Raw genomic sequence first — 18,994 nt, 5'->3', positions numbered from 1 at the left:
TGTGTGCAGTGTGCACGCTTTATTAATCCGTTAACATGAGCACGGGAAAAATACGCACCCACATACGCACTGCAAACAGAGTAATGTGAACCTGGCATTATGTGTGTGCGCTGCAAGTGTGCATGAGCGCACGGTGAGCGCGCGAGCGCTGAATGGTTAAACACTGGCAAGAATTAAAAATTAATGCAATTTATAAACTGTAGTAACGATGTGACACTGCCTCGATTGTGCAAGTGACAATTCCTGTGTCAACTGTGCAGCGTGCAGCTCGCTTATAGACAGACGTGATGTGTGGTGATTTGAAGCCATTTGCGTATTTTGAGAGAGAAAGAGAAAGCGTGCACGGTGACTCACTCACGCTGTTTGTGAAATTACGTTTAAAACGAGGTTTTCAAATTACTTTATAAGTTAATGAAGAAATATGAAGGCGAGTACCTCACCTTCAGCATTATAATTATTTCACCCGCGCCGGACAGAGACTGAAACGGTGCCTCTGCATGTCATGCCAAAACTCTCACGGCAGCTTCATCAGCTTGACATCGTTTTTTGGAGATCGGCCTTTTTAGAGACCGCCGATCAAACATCCCAACGTGATTATCGGCCGATAGTGATCGGTAGCCGATCAATCGGAGCACCCCTATTGTGTACACACACTGCCAACACACATTTCAGTTCAAACAACTTGTAAAAGTGCATGTAGCATCCTATGACCCCTTTAATAGGTGAGTTACTGAGTCATTCATTTGTAGTGAACAGCACATTCCAGGGCCCAGTTTATGGCAGGGCTGACCCCTTCTTTGACCATAATAGTGGACAAAGGTTTGTTGCCGTTTGATTGGATCTTGGTGGACTAAGATTAGCAAACTGTTCAACGCCATCATAGAGATGCTAGGACAACAGCCAGACACCTCTTAGAGGGCAAAAAGGCCACCTCTGGTACCAAGCCGGGCAAGGATAGGACTTCTCATTGTTTAAAATGCAGTTTTTGCCCTTCACCCACCTAGGGACTGATTCTTAATGTTTTTGCCTGTGACTGCCATGAAAATTCTTAGGACCCTCAGATGCAACAGCAGTGGGTGAAACAAAGAGATACTTTCTACTAGCTATTTCTATCTAGGCATGCGACGGTTTCAAAATTTCCAACGTGATTTCATGATGATTCGTATGTATTACTTCTCATGTAATGTTTACTTTGTTTGCCATGGGCCACAAAAGGTGTTTTCTCCGACATGCTGTGACTGACAATAGAACTATAAAATACACCAAAAACGCATAATTACGAAGTGAAACAATTTTATTTGTGCGCTGTAATCCAAATCTTCCGAATCCATACAACTGCGAGAAACAGACCCAAATCCAAGCTTTTATTCGGCGATCTTCATCTCCATCCCGAGTAGCGAGTCCAGTATCCGGAAGTAGCGAAGCCCGCGCTGACTGCCGCGCTCTCTTTACAAATTCAAATGTTGCCGCTTCAAACGACAGGTTTTACAGCAGAATAACTGAACGCTCATTGGTTCTCGCCTGCATTCGTCACAGATTGCTACATGCCTTGTTTCTGGTGAGTTGTTTGAATGATGCGCGCGCGCCTTCACGAGTTCACGGAGTGGATCGGGAAAATAATCTGGATAATATTTTCAGCGATTAACAACATAAATTCTGCTCTGGCTCACACAAACCTACTGTATTCCGCCAGAGAAAACCGAGGCTGCAACGCATCGTCATTTGGATTACTTTTAGTACTGCTTTTCACATTTTTGCAAAAAATAAATGATTGTAATTGCATTTATCTGTCTGTCATGTTTTTCTTCTACTGTACAGAAATGTTTAGGTTTATAGGTAAGGAGTGGGATTAGCAACTATAAAAATATTTTAATGCTATAATGTTAATAAAATTGTTATTTTCCTGCATATTTTGGTCAATTGTGTTTAATATCCTTTTATATTCGCCATAAAATGGGTAGGTTAAGGGGTCTAAAAATCTAAATTGCTTATTAATAAAATGATAAAAATGCATATTCGGTGTAAAATGGGTAGGTTTAGGTTTGGGGGTAGGTTAAGGGGTCTAAAAATCTAAATCGCTTATTGATAAAATGATACAAATGCATTGATACGAATGTCTTGATATAAAAGATACGTAAATATTTTTACGTTTTTTAGCTAAAAATACGTTGCAATTTGTACGTTTTAAACGTTGAAATACATCAAAACTGTACGTTTTAGCATCAATAAAAACTTACAAAAATGTACGTTTTGGGCTTGTAAATGTTACATATTAATACCTACATATAAACATGAGACCAGGCTGAAATTTCATGTTGCTATAATTGCTAAAGCTGTTAAAGTGTGATAAAGTCATGATATACAGTATTATCACGATATTGAAATATGTTGCAAAAAATTTTGTCATAATACAATAACAGGTTTAATAACTTTTTTCTTATAACAAAAAGAACTGAACATTTAAATACAGTAAAGCAGCAATACACACAAACGAATGTTTGAAATATATTAAAGTGCAAAAGAATTATAAAGAACAATTGGTAACACGGTACATAAGGTATCATTAGTTAACCTTTGTTAATGCACTGACATTAACAATAGCTACATTTGTTATAGAAGTTATTCCTTTTTTTTTTTTTTATAAATACAACTGTTAGTTCATGCTAGCTTAGGTCCATTAAATAATGCATTTTCAACCTTTGATTTTAATAATGTGTTATATTAAATGTTGAAATTAGCTAAGATTAATAAATGTTTTAGAAGATTTTTTCATTTGCAGTTTGTTGACTAATGAATTATAACTTTTGAACTATAACTATTGGAGCCTTATTATGTAAAGTGTGACCGAACCAAAACATTTTCAATCAATATAGAGCATGTTGTACTCCAGATTAAAATGTAAAAAAATAAAAAGTTTGAAAATAAACAGCCTGTTAAAGTCTTAAGTATTGAAGTATTCAGTACTGCAATGAACACCATAGTGAATACAACAATCTGAATGGCTGTTTAAAATATTTAAATCCTGTTTAGAAACAAAGTAGTGCAGCTGCTTTGTTTATGGGGTTTCCGGGGTAATGGCTGCATTTCTGAGCATTCATTAAATTCCAGGGATTTCATTACCACAACGTAAAATGGGCATTTCTGGAGGCTATGGGAAAACGACCCCTTTCCAAAAAAAAATTTAAATAAAAAAAATCAAGCGATCATGCAAAGAATGTTGTTTTTTTGCGCGGGTATTTCTGATCTGCTCCGATGGATAATGAATGAGAAAAGCGTCCGCGATAGATAATGAAGGACAATACAGGTTATTTTTATGTTTTATAATCTTACATTTAAACGATTTTCGAAAACAAATAAACAACCAGTAAAAAATGTAAAAACATGCAGTAACGTCAGTTGTGAATGCAATCTGACATGAAACCCCTGCGATCAGGACAGGTATCTGAAGTTATAACAGTATGAATGTAATCTGACAGGAAACCCCTGTGATCAGGACAGGTATCTGAAGTTACTGTATATAATATAAAAGGTATAATATAAAAGGTATTTGACACGAAACACCTGCGATCAGTACAGGTATTTGAAGTAAATGGCTTTTCCCCAACTGCGCATGATCGGTGACCTATGCAAATTCTCAAATAGGACACGCCTTCCTGATGACTCAGTTTCGATTACACTGTACTGAAACCCCTGGAAAAAAAGTGCATCCCGCATTTCTGCAGTTCCATCAGCGCCATCTGCTGTCAGAGAGTGAATGTGCATTTTCATTCAGTGCGTCTCCTTCACTCATTCCGCCATGCGCTTCTCATTCGTGTTGGGCTTGTTTACATCAGAGTGTGCATGTGTATTTGATGCAGCATACAGCGGTGTTGTGCATTTGAACCCGTTGATGGGAGAAGTATTCTTAAAATGCATTCAAAAAATCTGAATAATTTGTAATAATTATTCACGGTATTTTGAAGTGCAATATCGTGCATGTTCATTACCGTGATATATCGCATTACAGAATACTGGCACATGTCTATTTGCATCCATAGTTTCCATTCACCTATTTTTATGCGCATTTTGGAATAACGCTGTTTTGAATATGTTGTTTGGTCATTCTGAAATGCCTGAGCAAAGCCTGTCTAAAGTATTTCTGTATAATTGTCTTACACGACTGCGTTCCCAAACGGCAGGCATCCACCTCTGAAAGCAATGACTGCATTTATTGTGTTTTGATAAAAGTAATTTATCATAAGAAAATTGTTATATTCAGTGACTTCTCATTTTCTTAGTGATATTTAGTGCCAGTTTATCAGGAAGTGACGCTTTTGTTCTCTTTGGCTCATTGGATGGAAATGGTGCTTTATACGCAAATGTTTTATGCGTTGTTCCAGTTTTGCGCAAAAGTTAAATTCTTAGTTAAAGTGCCCCTTTTATGGATTTTTGATAATTAACGGTTACACTTTATTTTGACAGTCCACTTTAGACATTCTACTAACTATAAGTAACTTTGCAACTACATGTCAACTAATTCTCAGAGTAGACTGTTAGGTTAGGTTTAGGGTTAGTAGAATAAGTTGACATATACTTGCAAAGTTTCTCAGTATGTTGTAGATCCATCAAAATAAAGTGTTAGAAGATATTAAGCAGACAGTCTACTAATACTCTAATGACTGCTAGTTGACATGTAGTTGCAAAGTTACTTACTGTTAGAAGAATGTCTAAAGTGGACTATCAAAATAAAGTGTTATTTTGTATTAAAATATAATTTTAAATCTAGTGTAAATGTAGCCTTACATCTATGCGGATCGCTTACACACTACAGCCTCACGTGTGATCCATGTCACTGGGCTTAACCATTGTAAACTAGTGTTTTTCCTTGATTCCTCACCAGAGCCAGTCACCAGCACTTGATTTAAGCACATCAATCACACTGCATGCTTATTGGCCCACTGACGTTGACGAGACCCCTTTATAGAAATTTGGTACCGAAGGACAAATTAGGGCTGCATGATAAATCGCATGCGATTGTCATGCGCATCTTGTCAGTAAAGCCGGTTCTGTGATCAGTAGTAAATCTCCATCATGTGCTTTTCAGATGAAGCATTTACTTCACAGAGCCGTAGTTCACTGACAAGCTACGCAAACAAATCGCAGACGATATCATCGATATTATAAAATTTCAAAATGTAACTTAGTCAGATTTATTGCGCTTCTATTTCATTGCGCTCCGTCTGTTTGACGTGCATCTTTTGCTGTAGTGTGTCAGTACAAAATATCATTTTATTTTCAAACATTCATTTTGCCATTAACTGTAATAATTCAGTGTGATATTTGTTTGCACAAGGAGTCTGACAACAGCCAGTGCTCCACACAGAGATCTGATCTTATCATCATCCAGTCTGTCTGGAATGACATTATGCATTTCTTCTAGCTTTCTTAAGTTAGCATATTTTTCTTTGTTTATCCGTGAATCAAATCTGTATCAGATAACACAATTTAAAAACACTAATTACACAGCGTAGTAGTAAATATATGACTCGAGTATTTAAGGGAGGCATTTTAAAAATGAAGCATTATAAAAAAATTAAAAAAAACATGCTCTGGTTTGTTAACCACATACTTCCAGATATTGTATATGATGTTAAGGTTACCTGCAGCAGATAGGTAAACAGTGGGCCCAGCAAAGGATTGAGGAGGCTGTCATAATAATCATGAGGACAGGACATCACCAGCTGCTTCATGAACAGACGTGAAAAACATTAAGGAAAACAACAAAAACTGCACCTTACAGCACATCATTCATGAGTCAGAGTCAACAACCACAAGAATCCAAATCTAATGACAGTGACGTCACTTTCATAATCATAAACCAAGGTGAATATAAAGCTTTATAATAAGGGGTACCTAAATAATAATGTACTAATTACGCAAATTAAAACTTACTTCAACATAAACTAATAATTAGTGAACGCATGAATTAATCACGAATAAATAAAGATGGATTCATGTCTGAATAACAACGACTTCATGTGAGAACATGTTTGATCGTTACTTTTAGGAGTAAACTGTGAGTGACCCTTTGCAAGTGACTGAGTGACTGACAAGGGCCAATTTGTTGTGGCCAGACAACTATGTTAGAGCATGTCTGATAGAGATGGGCATATCGATCCTCAAGTATCGATATATCGATACTGATGCTAGTATCGAAAATGTCGATACTCAAAAATATCGATACTAAGTCGTTTTTTTTTTTTTTACCAGTGATTTTGTTAATTGAACAAAATAATTCATGTCTACAATATGCATTGAATTGGACGAATAACCTATGTTAGCGAATAATTGTGTAGGATAGAACTATTTTCCTGCTCATCTGAACACAAGCTAACCAATCAATCATAATCAAGACAGAGCCAATCAATCCCAGAGAGCGTTCACTCACTTCTGACAGTGCATTCAAACAGGGCTACATTTCCCAAAAGTATCATAAGAAAGCACTGATGCTTTTGGGAACGGCAGCCCAGAAAAATGCTTATCAGAGGACAGAAAAAAACATATGTTTGAGTTATTTCACAATATACAAATTGAAATTGTAGCCTACATAGTTTGTGCAATTACATTTATTTAAATTGAATGTTAAAAGTTCATATTGATCATGTTCTATTCTGTAATGTTAATATAAATCATACACTGTCAGAATAAAAAGGTTGCATTTTATACATACAACAGCCTGTCACTGGCAGTCCCTTATGAAAATTAACCATGGTTTTACTAAAGTGACCGTAATTCAACTATAGTATTTGTAGATTTCCATGGTTACCACTACAGTAAACATATTTTGACCATGTGTAAGTTGCAATTAAGGCACATTGAATGTTAAAATTTCAAATATAAAGTTAAGTGGGTATCATTACCCACTTTACTCATAGTAATTTAATAATTTAATTAATTTAATAATTTAAAAGTTCAGTTTATAAGTATCGTATCGGTATCGATATTGATGATACTGGACTTTAAAAGTATCGTATTGTATCGAAAACAAAGTAAGTGGTATCGCCCATCCCTAATGTCTGAAACAGCGAGACTTGTGGGGCGCTTTTGTGAGAACCTACCAGCAGTGGTCCAGAGGAGGACAAACAACAAATTGGGTACAGTGAATATTCCATATAACACCTTACTAGACAGGTGGTCATGATGTTTTGGCTCAACAGTATATATGCATAAATATAGATAGTACAAACTTACATAAAACAATTCTTGTGTTTATACAGCTGGGTATAGACCTTAGTCAGGGTAGTGCCACAACATACCATTTGTACAGTGGCTGATAGCCATAGGCTTCCATAGCATTTTTATATCTGCATTAGAATTTCCATACAGGTTTGGAAAAACGTAAGGTTGAGTAAATGATGACAAATTTCATTTTTGGATGAAGGCTTATAAGCCAGTGGGGTGAATTTAAAGGAGAGTCACGTGAGTAGGGTTGGGTATCGTTTGAATTTTATCGATTCCAATTCAGATTCTGCTTATCGATTCCTAGTTTAGATTCCAATAAGATAAAAAAATCCAATATAAAAAACAATTAAGTCAAACATTTAGATGTCAAACATTTATTCTGTCTTTTTACAAAGCATTCTATTGCAGCTGAATAACACGAGCAAAAATCTATGCTCTGCTCACATGCGCTGATAATAATAGCTTTGCCAGGGTTTTTATATTTTTTATACATGTTTACTTGATATTTCTTTACACAAAATCATAATTTCTATTCATTTCCCACTGATTTACGCGATCTGATGAGCATGAACTCATATTATGCTATCATATCTCTATGAATGAATGAATGGCAGATTTTCCATGTTTTAATTTTAATAGTAAATCCCCTTTGTTTGCCAAAAAGTTAATTTTCAATAATTTAAAGATAAATGATATTTTATGCCTTCACTTGATAACCAGATACACAACACAGAATTTCTGAGGAAAAAGAAAACATTTCATAAGGCTATTTTAAGAATAAAAAACAATAAACTTTATAATTGTCATTTTCTTTAATCATAGCTATAATTATTATAACACCTAAAATATGTTGCGTGTAAAAAGTGATTTTGAATGTAATATGGCAATTAAATGCACTAAATGGGTTTAGTTTTCAAAGTTATTAATATATGCAATTTCAGCAATAAAAATTTTCATTTTTCTAAAAAGGAAACAAATTACTTGTTCATTTTAAGAGACCTGTCTTATTGTCTCTTGTATGTTTAGTATTGCTCTTTAATAAAGAAAAAGTTCTTATCCGATTACTCGATTAATCAATGGAATTTTCGGTAGAATACTCTATTACTAAAATATTCGATAGCTTCAGCCCTACAAGTAAACAGTCAGTAATAAGATAGGAACAAACAAATCAATTAGCAATATCATAAATAAATACAACTGAACAAAATTTCAGGTACAGAAACTGTAATCAAAAGTTTAAAACACTGCATAGTTTTCTTTTCATAAATAAAATATAAATTAATCAAAGTTATTAAATATATTCAGTCAAGATCAGTGAATGATTTTCTTTTGTTATTTGATTAACATTAATGACAGGCAGTGCGTTTATTAGGCTGCTGTCTCTTTAACACCGAACGCACGCAAATCTAAAAATACTGGACATGTGTGTTTTCTTTCTGTTCACGTAAGACAAAAACGGCTGTTTATGATGATATACTGACGTAGTTTTCTGCATATTGGTCGACAAATATGAAAGAAGTCAGTTTCGGCCCGGAACAACCTTTTCTACAGTGGAAATACACGGAACGGTTCGAGAATGGACACAAACCGGGAATCCATACCGCGACCTCTGTTCTCTGTGCTCGCGCTTGCGCTTCGTGTGCGCTGCACGCAAACAGAGGGCGCAAGTTCTTTCTGTTCCTGCACTTAAATCGTTTTTAATCACATTAAAATGCGAATGCAGGAATTGTTAAGCAGAATCGAAATGCATGCGTCTTATCGAATATCCGGTTCTTGGAAATTTGGAACCGGTTCTAAAATGGAACCGGTTTTCGATACCCAACCCTACACGTGAGAATCACACAAAATACACTGAAATCAAGTTATGGGTGGTAGTTGCAATTAGTTTTCTCCACATTTGATAGGAAAAATCCCTGTAAATATGTGCAAACTAATCTTGTGCCATCCAATTATGTTTATGATTCCTAACCCTAACATGTAGTTAAGGTGGTCATTATTTAGGAATGAATCCATATAGGCCTAGTCATATTTAAGGGTAGTTGTTTATTCATTCTTGATTAATTCATGCCATCACTAATCATTAGCTCATTTTGAAGTAATAATAAAGATAATAGGTACAGGTACCCTTATTATGAAGTGTTACCATCAAATGTTACTGACTTAAGTATGTTTAACTAATAGTTCAAACAAAAAATCATTAAATAAAGGATATGAACTAAGGGGCGGAGCCTGTGGTCTGGAACACTGTCTAGATGGGTAAATGCAGAACCAACAATCTGCTCTGCCAAGCCTTCTATTGCATAAAAGTCTTGCTGCATGCAAGGACCTGCATTCCCAAGCACGTGGTAACTTAAAAAAAAAAAAAAAAGACATAAAAGAAAAGGGTAAATAGGATCAGGAAAATGAGTTTAGACCATTGTGGAGTTTTTTTTTTCTTCTATTAATCAAACAAAAAAGAAAAAAAAAAAATTATTAAACTTGATTGCTCCAACCAGTTATCATAGAGTGAGGAGAAGAAGCCTTGCATGCGTTCAGCAATGTTTCTGTATGCTGAAGAGTCGTAGGCATCTAAAAGTGGTTGAGGAATTCCTGTAGGAAACATCAGGAGTTATTTCTTTAAGATAACAAAAGTCTGGGGTTTCAAAGGCAATGTTGATTTAACTGCACTGACACTATCAGATGAGAACAAATTTTGAACTGAATTGAGCAAGATAATGACACTCCTGCCTTCCACAGAGCTGCTTAAAAACTGAAATCGAATTTGTTTCATAATTGATGAAATCTGCAACATCACCTTTATTTTCCTGTTTAATTCTGTGAAGCTGCTTCGACAATCTATATTGTTTAAAGGACTATAGAAATACATGAGACTCGATTTGACTTTACCAATCACAGCAAAACCTAAATGATGGTGTTCATAAAAGGACAGGACAAATGAGAAACCTACCTAAAGCAAAATTCTTCTCCACATCCATAATATCATAGACCCTTGTAAAAGTCTTGCTAAGCCGGTTGATGTTCTCTGGCAAGAACAGGTTATTTTGGGTCCTGAAAGGATGAAGAACGTCAAACTATTCCAAACATGGTTACAATAGTGGAAAAACAGTACATAGAACAGCACAGAATATACCTGTAGCCTATCCATGATTTTTTTCACCATATACTATTCCAATATTCAAATGTCTGTTTTTCTAGGAAATTAATTTCTAGGAAATGACCTAATTTACCTGATGAGAGCAAAAAGGTTAGGCAGCAAGGCCTGCAGGGGCTCCGCACAAGGGTTTCTGTAGATAGGGGCCCCATCAGAGGTTGTGCTAACCACAAAGCCTCCTGCTTTTGCCTCCTCAGGATTAGCAGGCCAACGAGCACGCTTTACAACCCCAAGTATGGTGTTCACACAAAAACTAATCTGCCATTAAAGACAAAAGCAAAGCTGATGAGATTTACAACAAAATCCAACAGCTATGCAAACACATTAGACTGCATGCATTCATTTGAGAAGTGGTGACACCTACCCGTGACCTGTTGATACCCATCTGATCCTCTGTGTCAGCATCACTGATCACCTGATCAGCACCAACATATGCCAAGAAGGTAGCAGGGTCCAATAACACACTACACAACAAAATTAAAGGAAGGTTCATACATCAGACAGCCTCAGATGCATGTACATAAACTAGATATCAATGACATATCATTATAATGTTAAATATCCGTTTAATAAATTCAGTAAACGCCTGTCTGGGCAACAATATCCATTCATACCTCTTCATCTCCTCTGACAGCCACTGTGCAGTAACAGGTGCCATGAGTTCTTTCAGAAAGGCTTTCTGCTTGTTATAGTCTTTAAACTGATTGCTGATTAATATCAGGGCTTCCATAAGAGCACACTTCTCCATTTGTGTCAGCAGCAGCTCACTGGAGAACAACTTTTTCACATGCTCATACATCATGTCAAAGCACGGCTACAATGCAAGAAAAATAATCTATTATCATTAGCGTCCTAGAAGGGAATGCTAATATAACCGGTTTCTTTAGGGCCATAACTAAAATTAAATATGTTTTGCATTGTAAAGAACTGTATTATAGATGCATGCTTCAACATACCAGCATAAAATCTGAATAATCTCGACATATCCTAATGATGGAAGAACAGGCATGTCTTCTGAGATTCTTAACAGCTCGCGTTCGAGGTGCCTGAACACATGCACATAACATCAACAAGACTGTTTGATTAGAGAATGACATGCAGTTATAAGTATGGGCACCTTACCTTGCAATCTTCAACCAATTCAAATGTGATGGAAGGAAATATCTAAATATAAGTGAAAAAAAGACATTTGATGATAGGTTTTTAGCACATCTATCATGCACTAAGTAATGACATACAGGCTACTAATAAGTAAAAAAAGCATTTGCAAATGCGTCAAACAAGTTTCAGGGTTCTTTTTATAAATACAATAGCAGAGCGAGAACAGAAAATTATGGGGAGAAGGGGAGAGAATCCAGATTTAAACACGTTAGAGCATCATACTGATTGACTGATACTAGAAGATCTAGAAGATTAGAGAAGCAATGTATAGCAGCAACAGTAAAAATCACACCCTAAATCAGTGGTTAGACAGTGTTTTAGATGCACTTAGGTGCAGACACATTAGCAAAACTGTGCAAAAAAAAGCCCATTGTCAATAGTGTAGTGATGTATGAAGCACTTCTCACAAAGAAGTCACTTTCTAATCAAGCTGCTTGTATAAATAAATAAATACATTTTAAAAAAGCAAAAAAAAAAAAAATAATAATAACAAATTGACCTCACACACGACAGTAAAAATCACACCCTAAATCAGTGGTTAGACAGTGTTTTAGATGCACTTAGGTGCAGACACATTAGCAAAACTGTGCAAAAAAAAGCCCATTGTCAATAGTGTAGTGATGTATGAAGCACTTCTCACAAAGAAGTCACTTTCTAATCAAGCTGCTTGTATAAATAAATAAATACATTTTAAAAAAGCAAAAAAAAAAAAATAATAATAACAAATTGACCTCACACACGAAACTCCCAATTGAGTGGACTCCAATTGGAATGACAAAATGTTGCCTGCAAAAGTTCACTGAGCAACAGTAAATGTGACTGGACATTTATTCACATTTTCATATGAAAGATTATATACCTCACCTTAAAGAGTACTTGAGGCAGGAAGTGTGGTTGGTGTGTGACGAAGGGAAAGAGAGTGGATATGATGGTAAGAACACAGGACAGAATGAGAGGATCTCTTGTCTCATAGTTTACAACCATCTGCAGCAGCTCCATACCCTCATCTATGGGAATTTTCTACAGCAATGGGAGGAGGAAAAAAAACACATCTCAATGACAAGATACCTTTTTAAATCCCTCACCACTGTACCATGAGAGAGACTGGTTGTCTTACCTCCTTTTCAAGAATTTTAAAGAGCTGTCCAAGCACACTTTCTGTGAAGAATGTCATGGCATCCCACTGAACCGCTGTCAGAGACAGAGCAGAACAGAGACCCTTCTCTGTTTTAGCTTCAGCCGATAACAATACTAATTAAGCAGTGTTAAAAGGAACATTCCAGGGTTAAACAAGTCCCAGAAACACAATTTACAGCATTATGTTGATTACCATCTGTCGATTATTGTCTGTGGTAGCCAGCATTGGTGAAGCTTAGTTTGTATTGCAATGGTGTTTCAATTGTGAACATATCAATGTTTTAAGTCCATGAATAAAATGAATGAATACAGACATATCATCTACAAACAAAAATTTTGTTTATTATCTTGTGAATAAGAATCTGTTCAGTTCAACATGGGAGTCAAACTTAAATCTTGTTCCATAAGTAGTCAAATCATAATTCCCAAATTATAAATGAAACCACACAGTGAAATTGTGTAGGACATGTGATGGATAACATTCTGCATTGTAATGATAAATCTTATGGCAGTCTTTTTGAAGAGGTAAAATCTGCATAGTTTACTGGTACAAGGAAACTATATTATGCAATATAACTTGTATTTTAGCTATTATTATATTGTAATTATTCACTGTAATTAATAACTTGTTCTACTCTTGAGTGTATGGCAGCCCATAGAACCACTTGCAGAAAAGTTATGAAATTTGGTACACAGATAGAGGACAGTCTTAACATTAACCATAACACTGAGTAGAACGATATCCATTATTCCCCATGTCATGATGGGAGTCAGACATACTTTAAAACACACTGGTGTATTGTTACAAAACTTACGAAACAAAAAGTTATGGATTTCATATCAACGATTTCATTAATTAATTTGATGCCGTGATGCCAAACTGCATCTGAGGGTCTACAAAGCTTTGACATACTGACACCAAACATGTCATTGCCACCTCACACTGACCACATTACATCAATTTGTTAACATTACTGCCTACTGGTCAAAAGCATTAAACCAGTAAATTATATTATACCAGTATATTTATGATTTTTTTCAGCCATTTTGACTAAAATCACATTAAAATGCCTTTAGTAACTCATTTTTGCAGTTGGTCTGATGCTTGCTGCCTTGCTTGCTTCTGTAGCGCTTGACCTCTTAATTTCTGCTAGCAGCTTATATGTAGGTTTATATTAGGATATAGGGATTATCAAAGACTAGTTTTTAAAGTAGACATTTCATTTATGTAATTTTAATTTATTTATTTTGAAGTGTCAGTTTTTGCATTATGATTACAGTCAAACCAGAAGACAGTATGGATATAACGATATTATCAATATCGTGATACCGCGATAGCAAATATTCTCAATATTATCATGGTCACATGACGATATCAAATGATAGGTCTTCCGGGCAAAAAGTGTAGTTTTTAAAATATATTTAATTAGTACTGTCAAACGATTAATCACGATTAATTGCATCCAAAATAAAAGTTTTTGTTTACATAATATATGTGCGTGTACTGTGTATATTTATTATGTATAAATAAATACACAAACATACAGTATATATATATATATATAGAAAATATTTACATGTATTTACATGTCTATATATATTTTCATATAATTTATATTATATATTAATATATGAACATAAAATTTTTCTGAAATGTATGCATGCATGTGTGTGTATTTAAATATACATAATAAATACACACAGTACACACATATATTATGTAAACAAAAACTTTAAGTTAAACTAAGTTAAACAAAAAGTTAAACTTCTTATTCTAACATAAAAGGTCTTTAAAGTGTTTTGGGCCATTATGCTTTGGCACAGTATCTGTCAAGCAAACTAAAACAAAAAGCACAAAATGGCTTAATCCCTGTTTTCGCTGCGCATTTCAAAGCAAAGCGCACACATTGTTCAGGCGATCAGCTCGTGATCCGCTGTTTTCCACACCTCAGAACGGCTCCGTTCACAGTGAATGAATGCAGTGAACTCCATTACTGCATGTGCTGTGAGTTTAGTGCGAGTTTATTCATTTTCATTTATTTTACAGTGCAGTTGTTTTAAGATATATGGCTAATACTGTCATTGTTGTTATTGTTATTATTATAATATTATAATTTGTTTGGCTTCCTAAAACACCAATGTGAATGTAATTTAGACTGAGACGGTATACCACAAATAAAAAGAGGGTTGAGTCCCCTTTAAAGTTCTGGTACAAGTCAATTCACAATTTTTTGACGAAAAATGTTAAAAACATGGGATGGAGCTCTTAATTTTTGAAGTGCATTAGATAGAATAATTTAACATTAAAATGTACAAAATAAAAAAAAAAATTCAAATTCTTCGTCTTTTTTATTTTATTTTTTTTAAATATCACAATAAATATCGCATAGTGGACTTCATATTGCAGTATTACCTTATCGTGAGATTTTGATATCATTACATCCCCTAGAAGACAGAGATTTTTTTTTTTAACATCAAAATTCAATAAAAATATAACAAAAAAACAAACCGGAATATATTTTTGTTTTTTCGTATTTCCAATTAATTTCCTACGGGTGTTTATTTTTGACCATAAACAACATAAGTGTGACTATTTTCTTTATGACTATTTAGCTTTTTCAAATGGAGTACACAATTTGTTTTTTATTTTCACATAGCAAGTGCTGCAAAAGTCACCAAATTTCATTCCATTCCAATGAAGTTAAAAATTCTAACATTTTTGGGGGGTAAAATGACCGAACACCAGAGGGTTAAATAAAGTTTGGTATCTGGCATTTTTTGAGGTTAAAGAATTATCTGCTGTGTGTCTGTACACTACCATTTTTTGGTCAAACATTATGTAATCTTTGCATTGAAATAACATTGTTTCCAATACACTGAAGATTATTTATCATGATACCATGGAATGAGATGAGATAAAAAAAAAAAAAATTTTTAATGAGATAGTACAGCATAGAATGAGATAAATATAGAATGAGATAAATCGCAGCACAATTCCAAAAATTGCACAAACTTTTGGCAGATGAAAGATTACCTACCATGAGAAAGTCTACTAACAGTACTCACATGTTGTATTTCCAGTATCTATAGGTGTGCAGATCTGATACTGCACCCATTCCCTTGCAATTTGGAAGGCCTCAAATGGGACAATTTTACAAGCCAGACGAACTGCTTCCCCCTGCTGAGCCCTGAAAGCTGTTTATGGGAGAAAAAAAAATTGTTCAGGGGTTAACCAAACCATTGTAAATGCAGCTTTATTTATTATAGTTTTCTTTTTAAAATAATTTGTTCTTTGATCATTTCTGTAATTTGTTCACTGTTTGAATAACTCCATGTTACTAATCAAATCAGCTGGGTTGATTATATGATGTGTAGGGTTCTATGAAATCCGTTTTATTTTTTTCCAAATTAATATTTTTCAGTTTTAATTTGTCTGGATTCCATTTTTTACTGTTTTAATTTTTCTTTACTCCTTTTTAATGGTTAAATTAAATTTTATTAATCAAAAAGATAAATAATTAATAAAAATCATGAAACTTCACATCAATTTATTAAACGTTTAACAAAAATTCAATTTTTATATTTTCCCACCATATGTTTTATTGTTACCAAATTCTATGTTTTAGCATGTCTAATTATTTGAATGCATAAAAACAAATTAATTTATTAAAATTCATTCTTAAAATAGCCTTTTGAAAAAAAAATTTCCCCTCAGAAACTCAGTGTTGTGTATTTAAATTTTTCTGGTTATCAAATGAAAGCATAAAACATTCATTTCATTCATCTTTTAATTACAGAAAATAAAAAACTTTATTTTTAAAATTAAAACATGGAAGATGTTTTGTGTGATTATTTCATAAAAAGTACGTTTTAATAATTTTAGTAGTAGTAGTATGTACATTCTACTGTAATATATTTCTGGCACAATGTCTTCAAATTAAACTGAACTTTTATTTTGACAGGTTGCCGTGAATACCTTTACATTTCTGTGTGTATATGATATATGCTAGTTTTACTCAAACGAACGGTGAAATGGTCGTGAAGTGACTCTCAGAGCAGTTCTGGAGATGTTGTTCATGTATTTATGTCCTCATTTAGTGAGACGACAGACGCTGAAACCACTGCGAGTCACGTACGCTTCAGTATGTGTGTAGTTAACAAAACGATAGTAATTTTGTGGGTTAATATTCACAGATACTAGTCCATATCACGATTTGATTTAAGTGTAATACCCTACTTTTGATTAATTCATTCAAAGTTTGACAAATTCCATGGCATTGCACCTTATACAGTAAATTTTGTTTTTATGACTGGATTCTGCAATTCCGTACGTGTTTTCCGCATCACAGAAATCATAGGGCCCTAGATGTGTGCATTTGATTGCCAAAATTACAACTGAACAAAATATTTAAAAAATTTGTAACAAGAAATTGTTGTTGGTAAAAAGATGTTTGTATTTGTCAGTCAACAATAAAAAAATATATAAATATGCAAAAAAATAAATAAATAAATAAATGTAAGCACACAGATGTAATAATATTAAATTTAGCTAATTAGTTACTAACTAATTATAACTCACAATTAAAGGAGCAGTTGAAATCTTCATCACTATCAAAGTCCACTCTAGAGAATTCACAACCTGGACAATCATTCTTGGAGGGAAATCCAGTCTGCAAACGGCAAACAGAGCAGTTAAGTATGATATGAAGCATTATTCAAGGCTGCTCTGTCTGGTATACACAACACTTACTTTAACAAGACTGATCCTTGCCGCTCTTAAATATTTTATCGCCATCTGGCCAACTACAGGATCCTTTGATAAAATTTCATGTCGGAATAGGTTTCCCCAGGTCATTTGCGTGGACGACCTCAGAAGCTGTTTTAAATAATATATAAATAATGAATAAATATGGAATGCATAGTAGACCAAATTTAGCAAAAAAATCTTGGTTGACCAGTAAGTTTCACTGAGTAGCTATAATGCCACTCAACCTGGCTAGGATGAGTAGTGAAGGCGAAAAGAGCTTCCATGTATTTATCCAGATTAAGAGGAACTTGTACTTCAAAATCGGAACCCTAAAGAGAAATATAAAAATATTTTGTATTTTTCATGAGAGAAAAAAAAGATTGCTACAAAACAGTGATGTGTATGCTTCAACCTCACCACTAGAGAGCAGATTTGGCTACCCAGGGCACAGAGAACCTGACACAGCCTCTTCAAAAAAGTGTATCTTCTTTCCACAATGCCGCCTGATGATCTGAATTGTAAGATGGACAGTTGTAGTTATAACTAAAAGAAGTAATATTCTAAACTAAGCTTGGCAGTTTCAAGAGAAAATGTAAACTCACTGGTTACAGAGAGCTGCACCACCAGCTGACCTATATTAAAATAAAATTCAAAGAGCAGTGTAAAGTCATACAAATAGAATAGTCATTTAGAGCAGGGTTCCTCAAATTCGGCTCTGGATAGACACAGAGTTTAGTGCCAACCCTAATCAAACACACCTGAAAAAAGTTCATCAAGGCTTCACCCGAAAGCCGTTTTAACTTGTTGCCTTGCTGCCCAATCAGGCAATGACTTGTCAGGCAGCACATGCTCCCAAAACTGATTTTGGACAGGCTTCTAATAGTTTAATGATCTACAACAAAATAGACAGTGGTTTGATGATAACCAAGTTAATAATTTCAATTTCAATTTAAGAGTGCTTTATTGGCATGACAAAAATGATACATTTGTATTGCCAAAGCAATTGCAGCTGGACTGCTTACAAATAGTGCACATGTATTAACAGAAAGAAAAAGAATAATAGTAATAATTAATAAAAAGTATTAAGCATGTAGTGCAAAATGAATTACTAATGTATGTAAGTATATAAACTAGAAATTAGGGATGCACCGATAATTAGACATATTTACAGAAGCAAAATATACATCTAAGTAATATAATACAGTAATATGGCATAATATAATGTAGATGTGCTGGAAACATCAGATCAGGGCAGGTTGAGTGTTTTCTCTTCTATGGTGACAGGCAGACACATATTGAGCAGCAAACACACAGCAGTTCTTGTGTTCTCCTAACAGATACGGCAGTTTCTCCTGGTTTGAAAGAGTTTTAAATGTCTGATGGATCTGCTGTATTTTATCATAGAACACTGTCCGTCGCGCCGCGGTGACGCAATCAGCCTTGGAATGCGGTCTTCGGAGGGTGCATTCTGAATTGGGACATCTTACGGCGTGACGCTGTGACACAATCGCACTTCAGTTTGGGACACAGCTCTCGTGTGTGTGTGTGTGTGTGTGTGTGATTGGTTGCCGCTGTGT

General features: G+C 34.6%; 1 protein-coding gene across 1 annotated transcript in view; it reads right to left on the bottom strand.

Moving 5' to 3' along the window:
• Positions 1-18,994, bottom strand: part of xpo5 (exportin 5) — a 90,088-nt gene that overhangs the window by 39,862 nt on the left and 31,232 nt on the right. The window contains exons 9-25 of the mRNA XM_016553214.1: positions 18,020-18,049; positions 17,835-17,928; positions 17,663-17,746; positions 17,421-17,546; positions 17,250-17,340; positions 15,737-15,865; positions 12,651-12,724; positions 12,398-12,553; positions 11,495-11,536; positions 11,329-11,418; positions 10,987-11,186; positions 10,737-10,836; positions 10,449-10,630; positions 10,169-10,269; positions 9,714-9,810; positions 9,434-9,570; positions 5,640-5,737 (exon numbers count right to left, since the gene is read on the bottom strand). Of these exons, the coding sequence (XP_016408700.1) occupies positions 5,640-5,737; positions 9,434-9,570; positions 9,714-9,810; positions 10,169-10,269; positions 10,449-10,630; positions 10,737-10,836; positions 10,987-11,186; positions 11,329-11,418; positions 11,495-11,536; positions 12,398-12,553; positions 12,651-12,724; positions 15,737-15,865; positions 17,250-17,340; positions 17,421-17,546; positions 17,663-17,746; positions 17,835-17,928; positions 18,020-18,049 (1,831 nt within the window). The remainder of the gene's footprint in view (positions 1-5,639; positions 5,738-9,433; positions 9,571-9,713; positions 9,811-10,168; positions 10,270-10,448; positions 10,631-10,736; positions 10,837-10,986; positions 11,187-11,328; positions 11,419-11,494; positions 11,537-12,397; positions 12,554-12,650; positions 12,725-15,736; positions 15,866-17,249; positions 17,341-17,420; positions 17,547-17,662; positions 17,747-17,834; positions 17,929-18,019; positions 18,050-18,994) is intronic.

This window comes from Sinocyclocheilus rhinocerous, unplaced genomic scaffold, assembly GCF_001515625.1.
Source record: "Sinocyclocheilus rhinocerous isolate Xijiao unplaced genomic scaffold, SAMN03320098_v1.1 scaffold3180, whole genome shotgun sequence".
Classification (NCBI taxonomy): domain Eukaryota; kingdom Metazoa; phylum Chordata; class Actinopteri; order Cypriniformes; family Cyprinidae; genus Sinocyclocheilus; species Sinocyclocheilus rhinocerous.
This window is presented reverse-complemented; position numbering and strand designations above follow the sequence as displayed.